The sequence below is a fragment of the Anser brachyrhynchus genome (assembly GCF_964034855.1).
Source record: "Anser brachyrhynchus genome assembly, chromosome: Z".
Lineage (NCBI taxonomy): Eukaryota > Metazoa > Chordata > Aves > Anseriformes > Anatidae > Anser > Anser brachyrhynchus.
This window is the reverse complement of record NC_137697.1, coordinates 64642488-64661847: the sequence shown is the minus strand read 5'-3', so window position 1 is coordinate 64661847 and position 19360 is coordinate 64642488. Positions and strand designations below refer to the sequence as shown.

General features: G+C 48.9%; 1 protein-coding gene across 4 annotated transcripts in view; it reads right to left on the bottom strand.

The window, feature by feature from the left end:
* Nucleotides 1-19360, bottom strand: part of TDRD7 (tudor domain containing 7) — a 45541-nt gene that overhangs the window by 24107 nt on the left and 2074 nt on the right. For 2 of the 4 annotated variants that reach the window (XM_080573040.1, XM_080573039.1), the window contains exons 2-6: nt 18599-18811; nt 11813-11954; nt 10520-10733; nt 5248-5333; nt 3826-4043 (exon numbers count right to left, since the gene is read on the bottom strand). In XM_080573040.1, coding sequence (XP_080429166.1) covers nt 3826-4043; nt 5248-5333; nt 10520-10733; nt 11813-11954; nt 18599-18805 — 867 coding nt within the window. In that variant the 5' untranslated portion in view covers nt 18806-18811. Of the gene's footprint in view, nt 1-3825; nt 4044-5247; nt 5334-10519; nt 10734-11812; nt 11955-18598; nt 18821-19360 lie in introns of all 4 variants that reach the window. The other 2 variants (XM_080573041.1, XM_080573042.1) reach the window with 1 other exon arrangement.

Sequence of the window (19360 nt, the reverse complement as noted above, 5' to 3'; positions counted from 1 at the left end):
TCTGAATCACCCCTTCATTCTGCTTTATCTCTCAGGAAGTCTTTCAGTATTTTCTGGATGGAGTCTGGAGAAGCACATCTGATCTTGACATGCAGTCGCACAACATTTGCCCAGTGGCACAGAGTTTGTTCTTTTGTTCTCTACTGCTTTTTGCGTGCTTCCTTTCACTTGCATTTTTTCCAACCCAACACTTTCATGAAGTTACTATAAAAGACAACATCACTTTTCCCAAGTTTAACAGTCCACTCGGAACCCACAATTTTATGTGCAATAATAAAGTCCTTCCAGTAGGACTGTAGTTGCTGTAGTTAAGTTTCAGCTGCAATGTTCTGGGCCAGCCATCTGGTATTAGGGAGTTCTGCACTTCTTCGGAGAGCCAGGGTCTTTGTAACCTGGAACAGCCCTGCCTCATCAACCAGCTCAGCATGTATTCACACCCTTTACCAACATGACAGTCCTGACCAGCATGCATCCAACTGCAGCCCTGTGAAACTCCAGAATGATTTCCTGACTTTCTGAAAAATTAACCATTTCAGTTTTGTTACGTTTACAGTCTCAGACTAGTTACACATTCATGCAAGGACCTTTCCTATTGCCCTAGGACTGTGTAATTCTCTAAAAGGTTTTGAAAGAAAACTCGGAAATTCAACTAAATGTTTTGAGAAAAGATGTAGGAATTTCATCTTTCCTGAATCATCCCATCCTTGGTGACTTGCAGAGAAGTTCAGATACTTGAGGAGAGCTGAGCAAGTGCAAGGAAAAACTCTTTAAAACATACATGCTGCTCAGTAAGGAGGTTTATAAGGAGACTTCAAAAGATACCACAAAACATGCAGACAGCACCAAAAGTAAATTGTTACCTTTTGATCATTTGTGGCTTCCAAAAAACAATGAACTTGTCTGCTTACACGTCTGCATCCCTCTCACTCCCATACCTCTGCTGTAGTGTCCTCTCTCTCTCAGAGGTTCAGCTGCCTGCATCCCAAGGATTCAAGGCTAAGCCCAAACACAGCAGAGCTACACAACTTTGGCTCAGAGTTCTAAAAAAAAATTTGTTAAGTTGTGAGAAAGACTTGTGAAAAAATCTGTAGAAAGGTAAGAAATGAAACAGGGATAGGATCACTGAAATGAGTATCATTAACAGCTCAAAGATGCATGACAAAGTAACCTGTCAAATGGGAAGGTGTAAGATTCTGAAAGAAAAAATTAAGGTGTGAGTCACCACCAGTCAGATGGATCCACCACAGCAGTAGTCTTGCTGGCGATAGAAGCAGACAATTCAGCAACACTGAGGATCTGAATGACAGAGCTGTTGAAACAGATCTTTCTGCTCCTGACGGAGATCTGCCCGGCCAGCAATAGACCTTCTGTTATTGTGTAAGGATGATCAGCCTATTTATTCTCAGCCCAGTTGTTCATAGATTATAGCCAAACTTCAGTAAGTAATAGCTACTAAATAATTACCTTGTACTTTTTTGTCTAGCTGTGCAAAATGAGATACTACAAGAAAGATGCTCAAGCAGACTAACCCAAAGAAGGGAGGTAGCAGACCAATGGATAACAGTCACCAAGAGTCGTAGTAGGTCCTCTTGACTGAAAGCAAGGCCATCAACCTGTAAATCACAGCAATTTCTGGAGGCTTCAGCTCCCTAGATAGGAAACTTCTCCACTACTCTTGGTTGTAACCTAAACATGGAAAAGATCATTTCCCTGGAAGGGAAGCATGAAATTCCTTCTTTCTAGAGAAAAAGTTAAGGATGTGAACTATTAAGAAGTGACACTGTCCAGGGCAGAGACCTCAAACAATTAGTTTGGTGACACTGAAAATGTAATACAAGGCTCACTAAGCTACTACTGATCAGTTGACATTCAGTAAGAATGTGTGTTGTCTATTTAAGATGCTGAGAGAAACACCAGGATTTTTTCCTGTTCTGAGGCTGGCAGACACACCCATTGTAACTATGAAAAGAGGCAGAAGTAATTCAGAAACTAGTGATGGAATCTTTATCAATGCTCAGAGAGGCTATGGAGTCTTATTCCCTGGAGATATTCAAAAGCTGCCTGGAACGAATCCTGGGTAATGTGTTCTAGCTGACCCTGTTTAAGCAGGAAGGCAGGACTAGATGATCTCCAGAAGTCCCTTTCGACATCAACCATCCTGTGATTCTGTGACTCTGCCCTATAGCATTTCAAAGGATCTACATCATCGTGCACACGCAGGATGCTTGTTTGAACCAGAAATAAACACTGTATAAGACATGCATGGTAGCCTTCATACAAGGCAGCCTGGGTTGCAGTTCAAACTTTTCCATGCCAGAGCCATGAGTATTCTTTACACAAGTCAATCAAGTGTCCGAGTCAGGACTCTACAGGCTCATTAACAGTCCTCTACAATAAGACTGACTGTGTCAAGGCAACTTGATAGCTCTGATTGCTGTGGTACTGAGCTTGCTGTGTTAGAGTATTTCCACAGATTTAATGACCACTTATTTACACTAAAATGAATGTATTTGTTTGCTAGAAAAAAAAAAAGAGAAAGACCCAACAGATAACAAGCAAATAGAAAGCAGATACAGATAGAAGATCCTGCATGAATGTTTGTCTAGAATACTAGCTAAGAAAAAGATAAGACTAAAATTTGCTGCATGAATTAAGCAACTAAGTCAGAACAGCCTGCTGTATGGGTAACATAGGAGCTGATCATCAACCATCAAAACAAATTGCCGCCATTTGCGTAAGTTACTTCTGTCTGTAATAAGATGTGACAAATGCATTTTATGTATGTGTTAGAACAACGTGCTAATAGCATGCAAATGCTGCTATTCCTGAAGAGCAAGCATTTATCACCAGTGAATCTTATTTAACGTTTATGATAAAACACTTAGCAATACGGAATGAAAGTCACTTCAAGCAGACAGGTTCTCACTACTTTAAAAACCTTCTGGTATCTTGGTTTGACAGATGTTGAAGTTCGCTGATACAACTGGCCTTTTAAAATAAAGCTAAGCAAAGCCTTGGTGCAAAGTAGCATTAAACCCTAAATGGAACGATCAGTGCAGAGAAGGGACAAAAGCACAGAGACTGAAGATCCTTGATCCAGTGGTGATGGCAACAAGGCAGACCTGTAAGCATAGGCTCAGCCTGATGCCAGTTCCTAATACAAAGGACGAAGATACCCCTGGTAAGCAGGAGATAACTGACATCAGTGGAGGGCAGGAAGGAGGAGAGCTGTAACCCCTTCCCTCAACATTATCACTTAACTTTCAACTAATTGCATCATAAGTCTAACTTACACAACAAAAATCATATAATCTTGATTTAAGATGCAGGAAATACCTGATAAAAAGTCCATAGGAAGATAAAAACTACAGATAGACCTAAGACTGTTCTTAAAGAATTTTCTGGTAGCTCAAAGATTTAGAAAGGGAAAAGAAGGCCCCGCAATGTGGAAAAGCAAAGGGGGAAAATAAAAAATGCAAAATGCAAAGGAGGAAAATAAAAAAACATTGCATGGTAGGGAAGTGTCATTAGTTATTGTTTGGGTTGTCAGTGTTGTCAGTGTTATAGTTGGTGTCAAAGGTGGCAACTCAGCAACACTGAGCACTTGCACCAGGAGGCCACAAAGGCTGACCTTTCTTCTCCAAAACAATGCCAGACCAGTCAAGAATGACTTTTTGGATGTTGTTTCAAAGACATTTTTTTTTTAAACACAACTGTCACATATCTTGAAAGAAATGCAAGGCTACCTAAAATAACATTTGGCAAATGAGCACTGAAATCTGAAGGGCACTGACATCTTCCACAAAAATGATATTCAATACTTACTGTGCAGACATGAGGCCAGTGCTCAAGCTGACTGAGCACTGCTGTGCTAAGCTCGTCCCAGTACATTTCCTGGTAAATCTGTGCCATCTTCGATACCCAAATACCATTCCTGTACTTGTTCAAGATCTCCTTAATGCGGTTTTGGACTTCATTAATATTAGGTGCAGAACGACCAGGGGCAGCAGTATGTGTTTCCACAATGGATGTATTTAAGTTGTCTGTTAAATAAAAATACAACCATGAAGTAAACAGTCTTATCAGCAGAGACAGATGTTCACTCACCTACTTAAAATTCAATATGGAAGCTGCCAGCAAAACACCAACTCTAAAATGCTGCACACTTGTACAACACACCTGTTTCGAGTTACTTTCTATTGTAAAGACCCATGGAAGCATCAGACATCTAGTAACTAATTGGCCTGAAGCTAATTTTTCAATCACCGTAGTTATTTTCTTAAGAAGGTGCTAAATGCTTTTTCAGGAAGGATCCTGGAAGATGACACAGAACCTTTACCCATACTGCTGCTGAGAGGCTGCACTGAGGCAGTATCCCAAGACAGACTGAAGATAGTTTATTTTTGAGTACAAACACAACAACAAAGATTCAGCAAAACATCAAATACTATTTTTCTAAAGTCAGAGATGTACAAAACAGACCAAAGATTCACCTTTTATTCTAATATATGTCATAAGCAAGAGTCTGAATCCAGCACCCAGTCCTTCTATGCTACTTCATGCAAGGAACCCCTCCAGCCGAGCTGGGAAATAGACAGCAGCTGTCTAGCTACTCTGGATGGTTTTCCTACACTGTGTGTAGGAGAAAGGCAGTCATTATCCCAGCTGGAGGTTCGCATCACTAGCTTGAGTGCTCCCTCATCTCTACCCCTTTTCCGCCTTGGAGGGGAGCATTAACTACGAGACTTGTAGCTTCACAAATCAGCTTGGCAGGTCCCAGGGAAAGCAACCATCGTTTGCCAAGCCTCACCACCACACAGCCACTGTGAATCAGGCAGGCAGAAGGACATCTTCTGGACAGCCAGGTTAGTGTGCTGGGATTTCTGTGGCTGTTTACTTCTGAAAGCCAAGATTTGACCCTCCTCTATTATATCCATACCCTGGCAGTGAAGTTAAGCATACTCCTCCAGTTTCCAAGCTACTCACTCATACTATGTGATTGGCTTTTACATTTACTACACAAAGATTTTCCTAGAAGACACAAACAAACAGGCAGACAAGCACGCACACGTTCCCTCAGCACCATGAAGTCAAAGTGAGGGGGTTCACTCACAGAACTTCATACCTTACCCATAACTGTCTTCATTCAAAAGAAGTACTGAAATGGATTATTTTTTTTTTTTAAGACTATACCCAATCTAATCCCAGTAGCATGAAAAAAAAAACTCGCTTGACGGGCAAACTTACCATTTGAATCAACAGAAGACTTTCTGGACAAGTGAACTTGCAGCTCCTTTTGAAATCGTGGTGGGACAGTCAGTCTCTTCTCAGACCTAAAATTGAAAATAGAACTGCTTTAAATCATTCTCCTGGCTCTGAAGAGCATTCCATTTGCTCACAAGACCTATACATTAAATAATACGTAGTCCACAAACTTCTTGCTGGCCCTATGCACAAGAGCAAACTCACACTGTCCTAACATGGAAGACAGCTTGATTAGCAATAGCAAGGCTAATCAACATGTGGTTTCTAGTTTGCCTTACTACCTTGACCACTGGGAGGAACAAAACGCATGGTAAGACAACATTAGCAAAAGGAGAGCATCCAGGCCCAGCAACACAGATGGCAGTCTTAACATTTGACATGTTGAGCCTCCCTATTTGGTCTTTGTTTTGGCTGGTGTCTCAGTCTTGCTGCTGAACAGGACTGCACTCACCTTCTTGGTTGCCATGTCAATCTCCTGAAAGCATTAGGCTTCAGAAGTCAGCAGCACACCTAAAATACACTGGAACTCAAAGCCTTTTTGCGGATGCTGCCTCTACACTGTTAAACACATTCCTCTCTGGAGAGGTCTCCGACACAAAGGGTACAAACGGCATACTTCCAGGTGTTCTTCTGATCTCCCCCAGCAAGCAGCAGCTTTATACTGGGAACACATTCAGTGTAATAAGCTCCTGACTGCAGAGAGGTCACAACAGCATGGAGTATGCCACTTACACTGCAAGCAAGAAGGAGTAAGAGTTGGAGAAAAGAGCTCAAAGCCAGGACTAAGCCCTTCCCAAAGGCACATATGCAAGGAAGAATGGCAGTGGAGCAATCAGGGTGGCAAACGTACCAACGCAGCCCACCACACAAGCATGTCAAGTTGCTGTGAACCCCAGGAAGCTCCAAACCACAGCAACCACGGCACATGCACAGAGCTGGCTCTGCAGATGGTCTCTGCCCACCGGGCCAGTGAGGACACAGGTCAACTCTGGAGTCCAGGGATAGCTCTGGAGGAAACCACCAGCCACAGAAACACCAGTGGAGATTCTCCCAACTTCATCTGGGCTGTCTGAAGGTAGGACAAAACTGCTCCCAGCTACGTGTTGTAACTTTAACCAAAAACAGTACTTCTGTACCGGCACCAGTCCTACAACATTAGTAGTCACGACAGCTACTGTTCAGTGCTGTCATTTTCAAAAGCCAGAGAGAACAGAGCAGCAGTGCTGAGCAGCAGATTAACTACAAGCACATTTATGAAACACAAGTGGGATGAGACTTAGAAGTGCAAAGGTAAACGTCACCCACACCAAACCCAAACAGACATTCACACACAGCTCTTGTGGCATACACGAAGAGACTCTTCCATGCTCTGGACACATCACAGGGACACCTATCTCCTGGGCACAGCCCATGTACTCTGACAAAGTGGCAGCACAGTCTCTGCTTAGGTGCCTTGTGACTGGTCATGTAGACCCTAAGAGAAAGCCAGGATCCCTTTCTCCTGCAACCACCTCTCCATACATTTATTTACCAGTAAATAAATACGTAAATAAGTAAATAAATATGGAAATATGGACAACTCCAAACTGGGCAGTCACCTGAGAAAACAGTCCCCTCAAAAGGAACAGACTTAAATAAATAAATAACATCTCCCACCATTGCTAGTGCAGACAAGTGCAGATATTCTCCTCTCCAGCCATGCCCTCTGGAACACCCTGGAAAGTAGCCTGGAACAGAGGACAGATGCTTCCCTTGTGTTGAGATATACGACAAAGTTGGATTTGGGATCATCTCAGTATTAACACACTTCATCGAATATCTTCCTGTGTTTCATGCTGTGGTTCAATAGCTTCCCACGGAGCAGAGTGGTGCTAACACGAGTTTTGTGCCCAGCTACCACCAGTTTTGAGCCCTGCGATCAGACAAGGATCCTGTGATGTGCTACACTCTTACCTCCGCGAAGATGGGATGGAACAGAACTAGACAGTCACGGGGGTAACATACGTGCCACCAGCATGCAGACACGGACAACTCAACGGCCTGCAAGGCCTCATGCTCCCCAGCTGTTGGAAAGTGCTCCTAGCAAGAGGACTCCCAACCACAACAACAAAAGAGATCAGCAGCCAGGCTCTTCACAAATAAATGCTTGGCCAGCCATGCAGCCCTGCCACGTGCCCACGCACAGCCACAAAGCTGCACTTGCCTCAGCCCACAAGCCACAGCCCGCTCCTTCAGGAGAGGCATGCCTTTCCCTGCCTATCACCTTACCTTGCCGAGGCCCACGCCGTCAAACTCAGCACTGTCCAAAGGCCAGAGACCAATGCCAGGAGAGGGGCCAGGTGGCAGGCAACGGCAAACGCTGCCTGCTGGTCCAAGCACAGGGGTCACCAAGCATCTCCACCTGCCTTCATCTGTGCCACCGCTTTCCGACTTCAGTGACCCCAGTGGTTTGCTTTACAAGCAAAGTCTGTCTCTTGTGGGCTTGCAGGGCCATAGCAGCATGCTCAGGGCAACACGCTGGCATGAGCTTAGACTGCTAACTGACTGCTGATATAAAGGCAGCCTCTCCGACCCCTCAACAGCATCTGCAGGAAGGCCTGGGAGCACAGCAGCAAACAGCCTGCCGCAACTGCAGCTACCTTCAGCACCTCTCCCTCATCATCTGTGTGTGATAGAGTAGGGAGGAGAAACCGCTGGGTTCCCTTCACTCCAGGCCAAGCTGCAGCAAGTCCAGAAGCTATGGTCACAAAAATCTCCCAGCAAAACACCAGAGAGCACCGGAGAGGTGGCAGACTGACTTGGGAACCAGAAGAGAGCTTCCATCTGCTGCCTCGCTGCAGGGCTTGCAAGGTGCAGGGTGGAACACCGGGAGGGGTCAGCACTCAGTCTGCCCAGTGGAAAGACATCCTGCCACAGCCAACAGCACAGGTCTGCCATCGCAGGAGAGATGCTCCAAAGAGAGGGGGAAAACAAAAGACACGTAAGTGGAACCCTGAGAGCACAGACATGTTTTGCTGTCACTTCAGTCAGTGGAGGTGTGAGACAAGACTGGGCACGTGTCAGGAAACAAACCTAGAGAAACTGCACCAGGACAGCACCTCACCCCACACAAGGAAGTGGTGCCGCTCGGTCCGTGCCTGCTACCAAAGAGCCTGGTTAGAGCCAAGGGTTTCTGGGGATGCTGGTCACTCCTCTGCTCACTTGCAAACTGGTTGGAGGCCGGGACCTCCTGGCTCCAAGCAGCTTTTCCTCCTGCAATCCCCAAAGCCCACACAAGCAACCACAGCAGCTCTGGAGGCACGAACATCCCCAGCAGCAAGAACATCAGATGTGGATCTTGCCACCCCTGCTTCAAGCTGGAAAAATTAATCCATTTATGTGGGCCACAACACAGCCTTATGTTACAACAGCATGTGATCCTCTCCTCCATAAACACAACCTCTAGCAGGTCCCCAGGCTAAGAGGTCAGCACTTGGGCTCTTCACAACAGCCAAAGATGTCTTCTCCACAGCTACCTTGGCCAAAGCACATTTCCATTGCAGTTTCACCTCCTGAGCAGGGTAGGAACAGACACTAGAAATGAAAGGAGAACAAAAGACGTTCCCTGAAAGGAGCAGAGGGGGACCTGCAGAGAGGAACAAAAATGGAGCACAGTTTCAAAGTGTCAGAACAGGGATGTAATCTACCCAGTTCCACTTCAAGCACTGCAGAACTCTGAACTTCACAAAAATACTTCTAGCCTTCCAAAGATTCACCTGGGCAGAAGCGTAACAGATCTTTTTGCTCTGTCTGCCCCCCATGCCAATGGATCTCTGCCCTTCTGAGAAGCAAAGCTTCAAACAATGCGACTCTTCTGAACACACAAAAAAGGAAAGGCCTGTGTGCACCTGCTTCCATGTCTTTATAGCACAACAGGACACCTTGGCCCTTCTCTGTTCTGCTGCAGCAGCTCTCTCTGCAAATGTGGAGAGAGCTGCTGATGTGTTTCTATTGCACCTCCATCTGGCTGGAACAGAAGCCGGTAAGAAGGGGGGCAGCTCTGCCAGCAGTACTGTGGGCAGGAGCTGTGGTGCAGACAGTCTGGCTGATCTTGACTGCTCCTGTTTCTGCCCGGTCCCCAGCCTCAGCCTCCTCACCTCTATCCTCCCTGGCCTCTGCCTCCAATCCTGCAGCTCCTCATGCAGGCACTCCCAGCTCCTCCCAAGTCCTCCACGCTCCTGCCACGCTCTCCTCTCCTCCTCCTCGGCTTTGCAACCTTTGCCTCCTGCTGCTCTCACCTCCTGCCTCGCAGCTCCCCCCAGATATGTCCCTGTCCCGGGACTCCAGACATGTCTGATGGAGCTGCTCTCCCACCTCCTTCCCTGCCCAACTGACTCCTGCTTTTCCGCCCAGTGGCAGCGGCGCAGTGGGGAAACTTCCCCAAAACCACCACCAGCAGAGACCACTTCTGGCCAGGTCCTTCCGCACACCGGAGGCTCGCAATGCAGCGCCATCACCTCCACCAAGAAGCTGCGCTCAGGCACCAAAGCCGGGGCCGCTGCTGCTCTCACGAGGGGCGGGAGCGCAACCCCACCGTGCCGCCGGCGCCCCAGCCTCTGACGCACGCGGCGCCCACACGAGCTGACGGAGCAGAGCGCTCCTGCTCTCGCACGGGGCCTGCCCCAAAGAGCAGGCACCACGGCAGGATTAGGCCGTCGCTCTGCCCCGTGCTGCTCACGGCCACGCCAGCCGGACTGCTGACCGGCCCCAGGGCCTGCGGGGGATTACCGGCACAATTGGCTAAGGCAGACCCGGCGCGGCCACAATGGGAACAGCAAACCCTGCCCTGCACCGTCAGCTGGCGGCCCGGCCAGCAGCAAGCACCACACAAAGAGAAACGATGGCCCAGCACCTCTGTAAGCCGCCTGCGTTGCGGATGCTCACGCACGAGAGACGCAGCCGGCGGGGAGTGCCAGCCCAGCTGAACGGCACCTCCGGCTCACGGGGCAGGGCAGCTGCTGCCTGCACGCTCACCCCACAGGCACAGAGTGCCAGCGCTGCTGCAGCTCACCGAGGCAAGGGGAGCTGCTTTCAGAAAGGCCACTCAGGTCACCTTTCGCCCTCCCCAGCACCTACCCACATGCCAACATCACTTGCTCAAAGGCCTCTAGCCCGGATTCCCACGTCGCAAAGTACACTCGGGACGTGGCAGCATCCAAGGATCCACCACGCTTCGCTGCATCTCTCTCGCACACACACGCACACACACACTGACCTGTTGACCACAGTGACGTGCCTCTGCATCGGGATCTCTCTGGATGGTCCACCCCCAGTGGCTGGAGGCAAGGCAGACCGGGCACTCTCCATGGTGGGCTTCACCACGCCACACGCCACACCTCTGCCTCTCGGCACGCGAGGAACCGGCTTCTTGCCGCCTTCTTCTGGCATGCTCAAAGACCGGGGCTGTCGCAGAGTTCCTTTGGGCTTTCCTGAAGAGTTTGCAGATGTAGCTGTGAGTAGCGCCCTCCTCCGCCCAACCCGAACAGGCCTCGTGTACAGCAGGTAACCCCCTCCCAGGAGCCCCTGCTTCTCCAGAAGATCTTTATGAATGATGCTGATGGCTAAAACCACGACCTCCTTAGGGGTGCCCCTCACCAACCAAAAGCAGTGGCAGCTTCCACAAGCACAGCATCCGCAGCCTTTCTTCACCTCCCCAAGCACCTCCTGACAGCACTCCTGCTTCCTACTCCACGTTTCAAGAGCCCTGACAGCAGGGAACCAGCAACTGGCAGCCAGCTAAAGCAAGCTGTGTCCCCACTTAGAAGCCGCAGCCTGACACGTCTTTGGAGGCACCACAGCACCAGGGCCCCTCTGACCCTCTTCCTGCATCTCCAAACCACTCACTCCCACCTAGGGAATTCCTCTAGTCCCAAGGAACAAGCTCAAAAGCCCCCTGTAAAACGCTGACAGAGGAAACACATGGGTCCAGGCGGGATTATTATCCCTCTGAGCACCTGGGCAGCACTCCCAGCCTAGCACCCACAGCACGGTGAGGGGAGAACAGCTGCAGCAGTGCATGCAGACCGGCACAGTGGAGCAACGAGCAGGTCCTGGACATCAGCCGTGTAGGGGCACCAGGGCACTCACAACAGCAGCAGGAGCTGCAGAGACAGCCACAGCTGAACCTGTGTGGGCCTCTCCTCACTAAGGCAGCACAGCTCCTAGCCAAGGGCCTAGCCCATCCTCTAATATCAAGCTCTCACCACCACCCCACTCACCCACATCTCCCACAAAAGCTTGACCAGCTGAAAATGAAACCAAGCGACTTTCCAGAGCGTTTTTTCAAGAATATCCAAATCTTGTGCATGTTGGAGAAGGCGTTCCTCACAGACCTTGGCTTGCAAGCACAGACACCCTCTGTTGGCACCACTCCCCACTACCTGGAACCTTCCAGTGAGACCATGCAATTCATGGCTTTCAGTGATGCACCTCAGGGAAAAGACTTTTGCTTCAGCAGCTGCCCAACCCTTTGGCAAAGGCAGGCCTTTCACAGCTGCCTGGGGCTTACCTACAAGCACGACTGGAGACGTGTTCTTCAGCCTCATCTGGCAGTTCACTTGCCGACCCGTCTTCTTCTTGGAACTCCTCTGCCGGGCTACCAGTTGAGCAATCTGCACGGTCTCGGGACAAGCAACAGCATGGCAAGTCATCTGTGTGGAACAGGAAGGGGATGGGGGTGGAAACAGTCACCGAGGCCCAAGCTCATCCGCAGGCAGCAAAAGGGCTTACAGCAATTCTGTATTTGCTGGCTCAGAGGCCAGCAGACACCTTGACAAAGGACTCAGCAGCAGACACAGGAGACGGCCTCCCTCTGCTGCCACAGCGCATCTCAGAGACCAACAGAGCAGGCAGCTAAACCCACCCAAGGCTCTCCATCCCTTCCCTCCTTAGGTTGGGCCCTACCTGGGAAGAGCCCAGTTTCCCACTTGCATCCTACAGACCCACGATATCATTTTACAGCGCTCCTCTGCCCTTTCTCCATCCCCAACCGAGTCAACAGACTCCCAAGGGACTCCTCACGCCTACGCAGGCGAAATGGTACACATACACGCCTAGCAAGTCAGCACAGGAGCAAGGAAGGAGAGGTTCAGGGACGTGGCAGACACCCCTCAAATTCAGCAAACAGCAGCTCCAGAAAGGAACTTTGCTGACAACAGGGAAGGCAACAACCAAAAGAGACAGCCCTAGTACAAAGTCAAAATTCGAGGGAGTGCTAAGCAGCAACAGCTCCCTCTACAGCTCAACTGCTCTCCTTGGTCTCCCTGGCTGACCCCAAGAGCCCAGGGGAACACGGGCAAGGGAGGACAACGGCACCAGCAAGGCAGCACTCGACCTCCCAGCAGCGCACTCCAGCCCACCCTTCCCCTCCTCCTCCTCCACTGCACACACCTGCATCACCACACAGGCAGTGGAGGGAGGTCCTGTCCTTCGAGGGACAGCTCTTCCCACCAGAGGAGCTGCTGCTTAGAAATGATACCACATAGTCACCATAGTCACCACCTGTACAAGAAGCACAGCGGGGGTGTCAGAGCTTGGGCTGGCAGCATCTCAATACACAGCCTCACCAGTGCAGTGGTGAAACGCAAGGAATCAGAGTTGAGGATCAAAGAGATCTCTACAGACCACCTCAATAACCATCCCTGCTCAAAGCAGCATGCAGTACAGCTGATTACTTCAGATATTGTCCAGCTGGGGCTGGAATATCTCCAAGAGCAGAGACTTTTCACCCACTCCGGACTGCTTGCTCTAGGGCTTGACCACCCTCACTGTAAAAAAAGGTTTTTCTTCGTTCAGATGAAATTACTTGTACTACGCTTCACACCCCTTGCCTGTTCACTGAATACCACTGGGAACTGGAGATGCAACCCGGCTCCATCTTCCACACCCTCACCAACAGCTATCGATACACACGGGTAGGATCCTACTCAGCTATCTTAGCCCTCCAACACGTAAGAGGCATTCCAGTCCCTTCAGCATCTTTGAGTCCATTCACTGGACTTGTTCCAGTATGCCCACGCCTCTCCTGCTCTGCGGGACACAGGACCTCAGATGTGGTCTATTTAGAGAGGAACGACCACCTCCATCAACGTGCTGGCAATGATCTAACACATCCCAGTACACCGTCGGCCTCCTCTGCTGCAAGAGCACGTTGCTGCTCGTGGTGAACTCAGTGTCCAGCAGGATCTTCTCTGCAAGTTGCCTTCCAGCTGGTCAGCCCCAAGACCGCAGTGGTGCACGTAGTTATTCTTTCCCAGCTGCAGGACTTGCCATTTCCCTGTGCTGAACTTCAGTGTGTTCCCGTTGTCCCGTTCTCCACTTGTTGTGGTCCCTCTGGATGGCAACACATCCATCTGCTCTCCGCTCATCAGTCATCTGGAGACTTCCTAGGGGGTACTCTATTCCTTCATCTAGGTCGTTCATGAGTACGTTAAACAGCATTGCCACGCTAAGAACCTGCAGAGCAGGTCACCTCCTTATGGAAGGACACCAGGTTACCCAGGTAAGACTTCCCTTCATAAATCCATACCGACTACACTCACGTGTCTTCTTGTCTTGCACGTGTCTGGAAGAGGCTTCTGGGATTAGTTACTCTGTCACCTGCCCAGGGAGCAAGGTCAGCTCAACCAACCTGTGATTCCTCACATCCTCCTTTCCATCCTTCCTGAAGAGAAGGGCAATACTTGGTCTCTCCCAGTCCTCAGGAACCTCTCACAAACCACCGTGACCTTTAAAACACAATCTGGAACGGCCTCACAACAGCCAGCTCTCTAAGCACACGTGTGCATTGTGTCAGACCCACAGACTTGTGCACGCCCATTTTGCTTAGGTGGTCTCTAACACAATTTTTCTCCACTGAGGCTTGCCCTGGACTTTCCCACTGGCCTCTGGAGCCTTGGGGTGGCTGATGGCCCGTCTTACCAGCGAAAACCAAGGCAAAGAAAGCAGTCAATGCCTTAGACTCCTCCATGTCCTTTAAGACCAGGTCCACATTCCAAATCCTCCAGTCTTCCTTTTCCCTGATATGTGCCTGTAGAAACATTTCATCTTGTTCTGCATGTCCTCCACCAGATACAGCTCCATATTGGCTGCAACTTTTTTAACTGTATCCCTGCATGGGCAGTATCTCTATACTCCTTGCAACTCAAACAATTCTGTCCCTGACTCTTAGTTTCCCTTTAAGGGCAGAGTTAGGTCTAGAGCTCCCTGCTGACTCATGCACGGCTCCTGCAAGGTTTGTTCGATACCCTGTCTGTCACGATGAACTGCTGTTGGTCCAATGGGTGCATGAGACACAGCGTATCGGAGTTCCAGGTGGTTCCAGAAGGCCAGCAGGGTGTCACTGAAGTGCCCTTTCAAAGCAGTTAATTCTCTGCAGTGTTTCCTAAGAGTGCTGTCACAGCAGCACTCAGGTAGCCCACAACATGCTTCTTTCTGCCTGGGATTCTAGAAAGCTTTCTCCAGCCATCGCCTAGGTTTTTTTCTTTTTTTGTTTTTGTTTTTTTGCTCCTCCAGTTCCAGCTCTCCATTTTAATCCTTAGCCAATACTATTTGAGAGCAAGAGGTTTCCAGTACTGCTGTACTACGCAATATTTCTAAACTGAAAGTGAAAGATGAAACTGGACTCCAGCATGCAATGCACACCCCTCTTACAACAAGCATTAACAGACTGCCTGATGAACCGGTGGTGTGTACATTACAGCTGGTCTGTGTGGTTTTCTGTTAAGCCTTCAAGCATTTTAAGTCTGCAAGTCATCAGCTCCTACCCATTTTATCACTTTACGATGACTGCAGGAACACAGCTTTATTATGAGATCACTCTGTAATGCTATGCTAGAGAGTGGCTTTTCTTAACAATTCAACCCAATGCCTTTACAACAGAAAGAACAAATTCTGTCCATGAAGAATAGGTATGGCCATTGTAATCCATGGGCTCCCTGGGGAGCACGTGAAAGAACCTGCAAAACTAAGCAGCTCGTCAGATCCCTTCACAGAGACATGTTCAGAAGAGTGCAACAGGACCCTCGTGTTGGAATCTTATTTGCTCTGGGTGGAATAACTTGTCTCCTTTGCATACACAGGAAGGACACCTGTTAGACGGAAGCACTCACTTGTCTTTAAAGCATCTCAGAAGCAGCCTGTTCCCTTTGAATTTGGTCACACTTCACTACCGCTTTTAAAAGACTCACTCAAATAAGAGAAGAACTTGGTCATCCAGTGGACGGTACCAGAGTGAGTCTTGCCTCACCTTTGTGGAAAGGTGAACCTGAAATCCTCAGCGCTTCACCCTTTCAGAGATGTCTGTGCAACGATCTGTACCCTGTGGTGTGAGCACCGATGTCATAAGGCTATGGTGAAATGCAACACAGCAAAGCGTTGTAGCTGATTTGCTGCAGCCGCCTTCTATTTTTTCTGCTGTTCCCCTATTCTCTTCTGTTGCCTGGACCAGCTATTTCAAAGACTTTCTACAGAAGGTTACTCTGAGAACTGGCAGTGCTTTTCGAGCTGTTCTGAAGGCGATGGCATTCTGTCTTGGTTTTCATACTGTTGAAGTGGTCAATAATGAATGCAGCCTTTCTTATCCCCTCATCTGCATGTTTGAATAGATATCTCTCAAGCCACTTCTCCTGGCTCCTACTTTCTCCATAACTCCTTTTTATGGGTTAGTTTAATCAAGAGCTGTTTGTTTGTCCATGTAGGACTCCTGACACCTTTGCTTATTTTTCCTGCTTGTTGTAATGGACCATTCTTGAGATTAGAAGAGATCCTTGAAAATCAGCTGGACCACTTTTCTCCCTAGGACTGTATCCCATGGGATTCTTCCAAAGAGACTCCTGAACAAGTCAAAGTCAGTTCTCCTGAAGTTCTTCATTGTGATACTGCCATTTGCTTTTTTCCCCTCCTTTCAAGATCGTCAACCCCACCACCTCGTGGTTGCTGTAGCCTCTGTGAGGACAAGGAACTGCTAAAATGAGGCTTCTTGCAGGTGCTTCAAGGTGTTGCCTACTTCATCTACTACTTCTTCTGGGGCCAGCTGTCAGCTACCACAACAGGTCTCTGTAACCCCAATGAGATCACTGCCCTGCTAATGTGTGCAGACCTGAAATTGCTCCTGTGCATGCCCCCCACGCTGTCTGCAGGAGTGTACAGGCACCTGGGAGAGGTGCTCAGTTGTGCTCATTTCCAAAAAAAGGGTGAGACTCCTCCTCACAATCCTAACAGGCATTTCCTTGTTCACGAGGATGCACTCAGGATGGACAACTGTCAGCCCTGAATCATTGATTACAGTGTCCCTTCTGTTTCATTCACCTCACACGTTTTTCTTGTGGCTTTGTCCTCTGTTGCCTCACATGACTGCTGGTCATCCTCACCCTCCCTCCATCACTCCTGGTTAAAAAAGGTATACAACCAAAAGAGTGTCACCTGAGGGCAAAGAATCCTCCCCCTTCTGCCTCTCCTCACTCTTCACAAAAGACACTCAAAACAAGGCAGTTCCCAGCCCCTGCTAGTACACAACCACACCTGTTACCCTCCGCCCAGTGTCTGCCCAGGTCACATTCTGAATAGCAGACACAGGAGAGTCATAAAGCAACAACATGGGCTCAGTCTTCATGAGCAATTTCTGCCTCCCAGGTTTTCAGAGTGCTTCCTTTTAGTTGCTTCAGTCATGTAGAGCATTAACAGCACACCAAAACCAAAGTGATCCCTACTGAACTACCTCAAGAGCCCTGTTTAGTTTCTTCCTCTTTTTCTACCTCGTAAAGCTACATTTCAATCTCTCCTCACAGCTGCCTCAGGGAAGGCACCGCCTCTAGCATTACCCAAGTGTCCACAGGGCTCTCAGCATACGTTGCATTACAGGATAAGCAAGGCTCTCAAGGGAAAGGGAGGATAACAGATTACACCCTGCAAGGCCCAAGTTAGAAACAGATGGCTATTAGCCAGAGCCACCATGAGGAAGCATTAAGTTGCAGCACCACAGACTGTCCCAGAGGTATCTGCATTCATGTTACTGGCATAGCTGCAGCCCATGCAGACTTGGAGCAAGCAAAAGAGAACCTCAGATTTGGTTACTTGTTGCAAAAGGGCAAATTCTGACAGTTGCAAAAAGGCAACAAGGGATCCGCTTGCTTAAGAACACGGCCACTTTTCCAGGCATCTGCATAAAATCCAAAGAGTTCAAGGATGCCTCTTATCACACTCTTCACAGCTAACCAGGAGGACCTAGTTCTGAGCTCATAGATGCCACCCTGACCCAGCTGAGCCAGTAGATGGACATGGCCTTAGTCACTGTCTCTACAGACCTCGTGTTACAGCCATACTATTTTGTTAAACATCTGCTAGCTTGCTCCTCTCCCCAAGTTGACACAGATTTCAGAAACGGCTCCAACCAGCAAGAGGCTTCAAGCTCTCCTCTCTAACACATCATCTACAGTCACACAGCTAATGGGTCAACCATCAAGAGAGATGCGGAAAGGCATAGTATTGCCTTCCAACTCATAACCAGAAACTTCAGACTCAGACAAGGAGGCCTGTGGTTCTGGCAAGCTGCTTCCAAGCTGGCAGACAACACAAGCTATTGCAGCAAGTCTCTGTTGAGCTCTGCTCCACCTCCTCCATAAATACAAATAAAAGAGTGGATCCACGACATCTGCACTGACTGCTTGTCCCCCACAAACTTGCTAAGCTGAGGCACATCATAACACCTCCCTTGTATGGGCTCTTCACAGACTTGTATGGCAAGTCTTCAAAGTCCTGCAGCACTGCAACTCTTGACAAAAAAAAAAAAAGAGCACCAAGCCTCAAGCAAACACTGTCAGGATTGTACACAATGGCACCTACAACAGTTCTGGTGTAGGAAAAAGATGCCAGAACCGCATCCCGAAAGCATGCTCAAGACACGTGCACAAGAGTAAGCGTTTTGTTCCCATGACAACCCGCTAATATCCCCCAGAGGAAAATATGTTGAAACAGGGACCACAGCTCTATTGTCAGGCAAAGGATCTTTCCAGCCAGAAGTCCTGCACAGGGGGGAAAGTCCCCATAACCTTCCACCTTCTGCAAATGGCACTTTCTGATCCATATGCAGACTCATGAAAGTAAGGGGCACCTGGTCTATGCCACATATTCTACCTCTGATAGCATTAGTGTACCACACACATTATTTTTCTCAAAAAAAAACAAACAACACCAAACATGACATGGGCAGAGGTAAAATTATGAACTCCGTACACTTTACAAACATGAATGCCATTTCCAGCTTGCTGCATCTCTCTCATTTATCACGGATGCTTACCTCTCCCATTTTATTCCCTTCGATTCTGACCACTCCTGGGATGCTTTCCAGGTAGCCTTCCAGCGTGTTATGTCCTAAGAGCCTGAAGGGAATCCACTCGCCAGTCAGCAGTTTGTATTCACTCTGAAGTTCTGACAGGGGCACGCCATGTTTATTGGAGTGAAGAACAGCTCGCAGCGTTTTCGCAACCAGGTCAGGCTCCTGCATCTTCACCTATAACCCCTCCACCCCAAAAGAAGAAAAAGAAGCATTTTAACAAACACAAGCTAACACCACCACTCGCTGTTCAACCTCCCTCCACAGGTGAGTGGCCACAAAATGGCTCGGTGACTTTGGAGACGTTGATGTATTTGTGGGGACGCTGGCAGGGGCCAGCTCCTGCAGGTGGACTGTGTGGTGGCATGGGCAGATGAGGGGCATGACAGAGCCGAAAACAGCAGCCACCATTCTCACACGCCACACGGGATCCTGCCACATGTGGTGGGGCCAAGGACTGATCACAGAGCAGCTGTGTGGCATGGAACAAAATGGCAGACCCCTCATGCAAAATGGCGGCTGGAACAAGGCGGCAGCCCCCCACGCATGGACTGGGCTGTGACAAGGGCTCCCTCCTGCTCAGGGCGCGGCCCCAGTCTGAAGATGGGTGCCAGGGGAGTTCCCATCCCTCGTCCACTCACAGGCATGTGTTCCCTGTCTTCTAGGTCCACCAGTTGCAGTTACAAAGCACCAGGGAGCTCCTTCTCCAGCAGGTGCTGCTGCTGC